Consider the following 9045-nt stretch of genomic DNA (forward strand, 5'->3'; position numbering starts at 1 on the left):
TCTGCCTTTCATATTGTCACACTAGTGAGGCAACTAGGGGTGCACGGGAGGTTGGGAAGAAATACAGCCAGGACAGATGACCAAAAAGGGATATTCCATACATATGACATCATGCTCAGGATACAAAGCTGGGGGAAGAGGGAGGAAGCAGCGGGGATGTTTGGAGAAACGACATTTGCCTTCCTAAGTAACTGTTACATGAGACGAGGCCCTGCTCTCCTGGAGATGGCTGAACACCTGCCAGCCCATGGGAAGCAGTGAATTAATTCCTTGTTTTGCTTTGCTTATGTGTGTGACTTTTGCTTTCTCTATTAAACTGTATTTATCTCAACCCATAAGTTTTCTTGCTTTTACCCTTCTGATTGTCTCCATGAACTGCTGAGGGAGTGAGCGAGAGGCTCTGTGGGGCTTGGCTGTTGGCTGGGGTTAAACCACAACACTTGCTAAAAGTACCAAGAGGCTTTAACTCATCCTCCTGCAGTAAGTGGGATGATTTTCAAAACATCTTCTTTCACTAGAAATGCTTGGCTGAAGTAATTTTGTTCTATATATATTTTTTTAAATATTTTAGTCAGATACATACCTCATGTGAAAAGGCACCTGCTTTTACACCCAACTTTACACAGCTTTGTACTTTGGGACATTGGAAAGAGAGTATACCACTGGAACTGCTATACTCCAGCCTACAGTTGGACCACTGGACCAACACAATTAACTGTGATTCTTAGGGGACTGCAGTACCCCCACAGGGATGTGAGCCTGCAGAGTCTGATGAAATTGCATGAACTTGATAGTATCTCTTTCGTGAAGACTAAACTTCAGTGTGACATCAGTGCCCGTGGATCTGGGGCCAGAGAGCATTCATCATTGCTGAGAACAGTGTGAAATATTTCACTATCATTATACACTGGACTAAACTGAGGTGGGAGGAGGGGAAAATGGATGGAGATGGACACTACAGAAGTATCAAATTATTTAAAACACTGTTCAAAGTAGAAGATGATCAACTCTCCTCTAAAGTCATGGTGGGGAGAGTGAGGAAAATAATTCTATTTTGCTCTAAAAAACCCTTAAGTTCAGTATTAGGCAGCACACTGAAACAGGTTGCCTAGGCAAGGTGCAAAGTTTCAACAACTGGGATGTTTTAGTAGACACCTGGACAAACCTTTCTGAGTAATGGTCTAAGTCCATTCGATTCTCGGTCACCTTTTACAAACATCTATAAAGTGAATGTTCGTTTGCAGAAAGAATATCATATCAGTCAGTCCTGTTATAAAGCACTTGCACATTACTGACACCAGCAATGCTTATACAGACATATCTTCTTGTGCTTTTTCAGTTACCCAACACACAAAAACATCACACAAAAGAGATAACCAAAAACAAAGTAAGACCAGCAAATATTTAAAGCTGTAACTTCTGTAAGCCTGATGCTAAAGTGCATTTCACAGAACACTTTGTAATGTCATTTGAATAAAAGGCATTAAGGTGACAAAAGTATTTGGATTATTAAGAACCAGAAAAGGCCTGTGCTTGCTTAACAGCTTGTTTTAACAGTTCACCTGGCTTGGCTATTTGTAATCATTAGTTCATGTGAGCTATTATACTGTATAGGTGAGGACATCAAAGACTTTGAGTTTTCATGCTGAAGAGAGTCATGAAAGCAGAAGAGCTCACAAAAAATTCTACTATATAACAGCAAAATTTCAAGGGCACAACTACAAACAGCGAGACTACCTTTTATCTATGTCCACTGCTGTAACATTTTACAATGAGCAAGCAATTATTTATTGTACTTCACTGGGGGCTCTAGACAATGATACAGGTTTCTCCAGGCCCTTGTCAATCCAACTCAATAGCACCAAAGTACAGTGAGGCATGTTATGACATATTCCAAACTTTTAGAAAAGAGTGGTTAAATGTGATATCTGAAATAGAACATCTTGAAGAGGAATGCTACACTGACAGCCCTTGAACTGTCTATATATGAAGTAACATCAGAAATGTCTAAGACAATGAATGCCAAAAGGGTTGAATATGAAATCAAGACTGAATATTTAAAAAGTGTAATAAAATTTTCAAACCAAAGACTATTTAAAGAGTCTGCCATGAAGACATAATTAACTCAGACTGATCCAAAATTAGGTTCTGCTTACAGGAATTCTCCAACCTTTTGAAAAGTCTGTAGAGAAATTAAAAGATTCAACCATTTCTTCAAACTGTCATCAATTACTCTCTGCACCTTTTTCTCTTTTGAAATAAAATATGTCTTTGAATATATAATCATTATTTTATATGATCTATTAAACCTGTGCAGCAAATGTACTCTTAAACCACATTGCAGTCTCAGAGTTCTGTATATGCTTGTATACTGGAAGATTTCAGAGATTACAGTGGAATGATTGATCTGTTTAGTGTTAGGAAAGCTATTGATTATGTGGTGGTGTGAGCTTATGTAAGCATAAATTGACCTTGCAGGGTATTTTATTTGTATTTCATGGCAGTACACAGATGTGATAAGCAATACTGTTATATAGATTAGAGTATAGCTCATGACAAATTAATCTCTTCAAGAAGGATTGGGGTTTTTTTTTAATCTGCAGGAATGTTTAACACACATTTTTGAGAAGAGATATTGAAGTGGGAAAAGGGTAATAGAGGTCAAGTGGAACAAAAAGCAAGAGGAAAAATAACAGGACTAAGAAAATGGGTTGATTTTTTAACATATCTTTTTAAGACTCTGGGTTCTTTTTTTGAAAGTAGTAATGTTTTCTTTTTTAAAAAAGTAAAAAATATTTGCTTGGAGGCAGGGGGGAGCAGTGTGCCAGCTAAACTGCAGTGTAACATCAGGAATTTTAAAACTGTATTTTACACCTAGAAATTTTCTTCTCCCTTCATTATCAGATGCAAATAAGGTTTGTCTGGAGTGGTCTTTCTCGGGGAGAGGGCCTAGTACCCACAGTTCACACAGGGCTATTCCAGTGTGATACCACCCCTGAGGAACTGTTACACTGCTTTGCCAGGCTTCAAGCTCAGGGAGATAGCCCAGAAATACAATACCCAGAGGCTTCCCTGAAACACAGCATCTGCACAGCCTTTCTTTCTCCATATCCTTCCTCCCCTCATTTGGAGGGCTGTTTTAACTATCTGGTAGCTTTCTGCAAAACCGAGAGTCACAACTATGTTGAAAATCTGCAGATTATTTGGCACCATGGGTGTAGAACCCAAGTGAGAATAAATCAAGCTTAAAAGTCTGTAAAGCAAAGAGACATGAGGTGTCAAAGACGATTACAGCTTGCACCTAATTGCGCTCTGTAATTTGTTGTCCTAATGAAACATTTTTTTTTAAGTGGAAAAACTTTGAAGAATACTAATATAATAATTAATATTCAGGTTACCTAGGGAACCTGAGACTCTACTGAGTGTGGCTAGAAGAGCCTTTGCAGAGGAAGCTACCCAGCATGTTTTTTTTTTTTCCCCTGGAGCTTAAAGGATGACACTTTCAGGCAGCTGTGAGCTTATTTCCCTTACCTTTCCAAGTTTCTACCAAGTTTCTCTCTTAGAACCAAGAAATCTGAGGAGTTGCTCTGTCTAATACAAGCTAGAGCTGATGTAAAACTGAAAAGGAAGGAAGAATTCAGGTGGACTTAGAAACAAATACATAATGTGGAGATGTGTAGAGCCATAAAGAACAAGAAAAAAGTAATAATAAAAAAAGAACAAAACACACTGAATTTCATTGAGGAAAAGTCTGAATAAAAAAATCAGTTTTCCATATATCCCTACCAGTAAATGTTGGAGAAGACTTTTCCTAAATCACAGCAGGATGTTATTTACACCACTTCTGGTATATCACCCTTACTAGCTTCTAATGCGAAGCTAAATAAAACCTCTTTATCAATGACTAACAGATGCTACTGTGGGGCACAATAAATCTTAAATAGATTTCAAGAGCAGTGAACCAAGTGCTTGCACTTGCTCCTCTGAGGGCAGCCTAAATTTGGCAATGCTGATGTCACCATTAGACACTAAACTGAAGGGCCACAGTACTGGTTTCCTGACAGAGGCTGGACAAAAATCAACTAGATAAGAGTGTCTGCGGATATAAGAGATATCAAAGAGAACATCATGGCTTGTACTTGCCTCCTGATTCTTCTTGATTTTGAGAAATGCGTGTGTAAAAATCACGTAGCTGTCAAGAACCACTGACGGTTGCCAGATAGCAATCACACCACCTGCAGAGCAGAGCAGCTTTGAAGGAAACCATTTGGAAAAGGCCAGCACTCTGACAAAAAATGGACACAGTATGCACAGCTGCACGGCAAAAGTAATAGAGGGTCGACCTGGAATCCAGCACTTTTCTCTCCAACAGTGAGTTGGCAAAAACACTGTACTTTGTGCCAGGCATGGCTGTCAGCTGTAACACTTTGGCCAAATAAGAAGACAAGCATTTCTTTCCTGTACTGCACTTCTAATTCATATTCTTTTATTTGGCCTGGATCTGCTGGGAGAGCTGCTTACAAAGAGGATGGATGTGTACTCATTGGCACACCATGCTGTCTTCTAGGAACGTTAAGAGCTACTGGCTTAGATCACATATTCCTTCACTCCACTAGCAGTGTGATGGCTGCCAACAGCAAAAGCTGCAAAGGAAAACACAGGAAAGCTTCTCTGAAAAACTGACTACCCCAGGAGAAGCTGCTCTTGAACCTTATTAATTAGAGGTTAGTTCATGCCCTGAAGCATAAGACATTAAATCCCTTATAAATATGCATGTCTGTTCTTCAGAACTTCAGGATAATAGAGAGATGTCATAAAATTGACACCATGCCCGAGAAGCATCTAAGTGTTCACTCCATTTAACAGATGGGCAAACAGGAAAAGAAGTCAAGCAGCTTCTCTGCAGTCTAGTCAGCAGGCAGACTTCTGGTGGCACTGGCAGGTGACTAATGTGACACAGGCAGCTTCAAGTCCCCCTCTGAAAGGTGGCTGGCTTTAGTACCCGATCCCTGCTGCACAGCCCCTCTGAGATTAATTTCCTCTCCTGCAAATGGGTGTGTTTATCTACCTACTTAATGAAATTTTTAGAACTGTATATTTGTGTTATACAGATATTACTAACAGGAGGGTAAGTCAGAAAAAGGAAGACATGTACTGCCCATGGATTATTAATTCATTTATTTCATCACAATTCTAGAAACTTTGTTCCCCACAGAGCTCTGTCAATGCATCATTTCTCAGCTAAAGTGTCCTTGCAAAGCTAGTTCCAGGCTCTTGGGCTTAAGTCTGATAAATAAGTTTGGGAGTGCTGTATGCATGGACTGTATACAGATTAAGACAGTAAATTTTAAATGAAATTTGGGGTTCTATTTTTTAAATCCTTTTTTTAAAAGCATCTATTGACCAGCTGCTAAGATCCTTGAAAGTCTCCAGTATGGTCTGGGATTAAGGACAACTGTAAAATTTTGATACCATATTTCCATGAAACAATAGAGAAGAGTTTGAGGATAGAAAATGAAAGAAAATACTTACGCAAAAGCACGCATCTTTTGTAAAATAAAAAATCCACAATCCCCTATACCAAAGTACCAGTCCTTGGTCATACCAGTGGAATTCTTGCATGACATCAAATCAGATCAAACTTCAGGAACAGAAGAATATACAGTACTGTCATCAGAATTATAGCATGGGTTGTGTACATATGATCTAGCTAATGCTCTAGCTAGTTTGGATGGAAAACCCAAGGAAACCATAACAGCACAGCCGTGGAAAGTGGAATCAGTAACAAGTTTGTTCAGCCTGTGCAGAACCATGGATTTAAAAATAGGGTTTTTTGCTTGGTATTTGAACTAAGGTAAAGCTAGAAAGATCACCTCAATGTACATACAGTCCACATTTTTTCAGTGGCTTACTGCAGCCCACAGTTTTCACTTTTGAATATTTCCAGTTTGATCATTGGTTGTATAACCCATCTTGACTACTTAGGACCCATATTCCTTGCTGGAAGCCAAAGACAACATGAGGAACAGTAAGCATCTTGTACTTAAAATCCAACAGTCTTATATGATGGTTTGGATGTTTGATTCCTATAGGCCTAGAAGATATAGAAGTCAGCCCAGTGGAAGGGAGACTGCAGAAGGAATAAATGAAGAGGTCTAGCTGAACAAAGGAGTGGCTAATCTCCCATTGATTCATACAGCCAGCACAACAGAAGCAGTAGCAAATTGTTGGTACGTGGTGGCTGGTCTGTTTGGAAGGAAGAGAAGTAAAAAAGAGATTGGAAAACAAAAAGCCTAAATGCAGGAGGGTGTGGAGCAGATGAGAGCAGCTTCACCTTTTGTCAACTCTATACAAGATGTTTCTCCATTCTGAAACAGAATGGGCTGCTTTATAGCTCCTTATCGTGCTCTGATAACTTTGTGCACAGCTAAAGCCAGCCTGAGTCAACACAAAGTTTCTAAAACCTTAAATCTATGTATACTCAGCATTGGGAAACACTATTAGTCAGTTATGATACACAGCAAACACAGCAATTTATGTTACAATTTATGCTATCCTTTACCGTGCTTGCCCACCCCCCAAACTACTTCTAAAGGTATCATGCTGAGCATGTGCATAGTAAGTTCTCAATGCTCGTTAACTGTAAAGAGTTGGAAGATAGGCCAGTTTATTTATTTTTAAAGATCACAACAGCATATTTAAATCTGACTTATGTAATAATATAATTAATAGAGATTTTTCCCCTGGATAAAATAGGGATAGCACAGTGAAGCTGTTCTTTAAAACCAGCATTTCCAAATGAGTGTTTAAGCTTTTCAGGGATCACTATCCCTACTGAGGATGTACTTATGTGCTATTCCAAACAAGGACAGATGTAACCACGTGCTGAGGTGCTCAGGGGCCACGACATGCAGCATCAAACCTAATGAGTGCCTTGGGCACTTCTGTAATAGAAGTAATAGTCTTGGGGTAAGAAATACACTGCTTCATTACAGTCTTTTACCAGAGTGCTATTTTAGACAGACAAAATTACACTACTGTTTTTTGTTGTTGTTGTTGTTGTTGTTGTTGTTTTTAACATTGAAGGTTTTGTGCCAGAAATCTTTTAATCCATTCTACTTGAGTAGTGGAGATAGGTGATGTTGCTTCATTTATGTAGTTCTTTTATTCTATTCAGTTTGCACAGTTCAATTCCAACAAACAAGAAGAGCCTCAGCATCAAAAGAATCATAGAAATTAGTAAAAGCAATACAAAATCTGTTTAAAAGGGAAGATTTAAATTTATGGCTTGTTAGAAAAGTCTAGGGTAAACAGTTTTTCTAAATAAGATTATGAAAATTACCTGAATTTTGTAGATTCTTCTGGTCTCCTTACCCAGGTGCAGTTCTGCAGTTTTGTAACTATGTGAAGATAATAATCCTCTGAGTATCTAAAAAAGGAAACAACATCAAACAGTAGAATTTATATGTATGTATATTTAGAAGCAGTCTCTAAAACATTCAAATGATGCATGTATTAATAATAATGTGCATGGTGCATATATAATAGATTGCTTTTAGAACTTCATGACCCATTTTATTTTTGTAATTTTTAACAGTACTATCCTCATTTAATTAGCATGACCTATTAAACATCTCTTCTTAGTAGTGATGTCCTAATGAACTTTTCTTTTCAGAAACTTTCAAAAGTACATGGGTTTCAAACTTAAGTAATTGACCATAAATATCTTGAAGTTATTAAAAATCATCTCAAGTGCAAAAGCCCAAAATAATACAAAAAACTCTTGTACTCAGTGGTTTAAACTTCAAAAATGTTTTGAAAAGGGGCTCTTGCAAGCAAAGATGAAACATCACACTTCTCATGCTTTTTCTTTAATTTACTTTATCCAAGTCCCCAAAGCTCAATTCAGTCATCTAAGACCATAGACCAATATTTACAAATGAAAGTTTTCCTTTAAATTATTCTTAAATAAAAGAATCTGCCACTTTACATCAACCAGCACATGTAGCAACGTGCATTGGCTACATGTAAACAAAAACCTCCCCGTTCCTTTTAAACCTTCCAAGAGATTTAAATTTGTCCACAAGTGAAATACTTTATAACACGCAAGTCAAAAGATTGGATACATTTTTTCCTTCAGATTCAATGTTACTCTCCCATTTGTGCTTGTATCATAATACAGGGTTTTTTAAAAAATAACTGACTTATAAGGAGGACTGGGGGAATGGGAAGAAGAGATGGTATGGATGTCACGACTAAGAATTCTGTGGTACTCAAGTCTCCATAAAAGATCTACCATGTATTATTTTAGCAAAAATAGCTTAGTGTTGACCCAAACCCAATGATCAGTACTTTATTTAAGCTGGAACTTACAAGTGTATTTTATGAACAGTTTTACAAGAGCTGGGGTGGCAAGAATCCTTGCTTGTTTTTAAATGGACCATGAGAATTGATAAAAAGGAAGGCTGTGGTGGCTTGAAGCAGCACAAGTCAATGATCTGAAAGCTTCTCTCCATCTCTGTGTTCAGCATTTGAAAAAAACAAATCTCTTTTTTTGTTTCCTTCAAAAAACTACTGCAACTGCTAAAGGTAACTTGTTTATCTACCCTTGAGCAAAATCTTGTCCAATTTGGAAAAATAAATTATACTGTTAAGAGGAATACTTGGAACTGGTCTCTGGCTCAAGTTTGCATCTGTGACAATAATGTATGGTTTTCATCCTCCACACCTAGAAGACTCTTACAGGAACTAGATGATTGTGACTAAAATTATTTTACTGAGCCTTTGCGCAACTCAGGAGGAATGACTGGGCAGAAGTGGGCAAAGAGCAAACCAGTTTCATTGCAGCTGTAGCTGATCTGACTTGGTGCAGTACATTCGTTTTCCTTCCAATCCAACTCCAAATCAGTTCTCTCCCTTGTGTCACTGCTGGTACTTACTTGACTCCACCTCTATTTTCCTTTGGCCAGTTTTTGCACTTGTCAAATGCCTCCATAGGCCCCTTTAACTTACTACCGCAGCAAAAACAACCAACCAACCAACCAA

The 9045-nt window shown here is 38.1% G+C and overlaps 1 protein-coding gene across 1 annotated transcript in view; it reads right to left on the reverse strand.

Moving 5' to 3' along the window:
* Positions 1-9045, reverse strand: part of ST8SIA6 (ST8 alpha-N-acetyl-neuraminide alpha-2,8-sialyltransferase 6) — a 40647-nt gene that overhangs the window by 16973 nt on the left and 14629 nt on the right. Inside the window, 1 exon segment of the mRNA XM_027901593.1 lies at positions 7343-7429. Within this exon segment, the coding sequence (XP_027757394.1) occupies positions 7343-7429 (87 nt within the window).

Source organism: Empidonax traillii, unplaced genomic scaffold, assembly GCF_003031625.1.
Source record: "Empidonax traillii isolate 1590-97213 ecotype Southwest subspecies unplaced genomic scaffold, ASM303162v1 scaffold801:size538433, whole genome shotgun sequence".
NCBI lineage: Eukaryota > Metazoa > Chordata > Aves > Passeriformes > Tyrannidae > Empidonax > Empidonax traillii.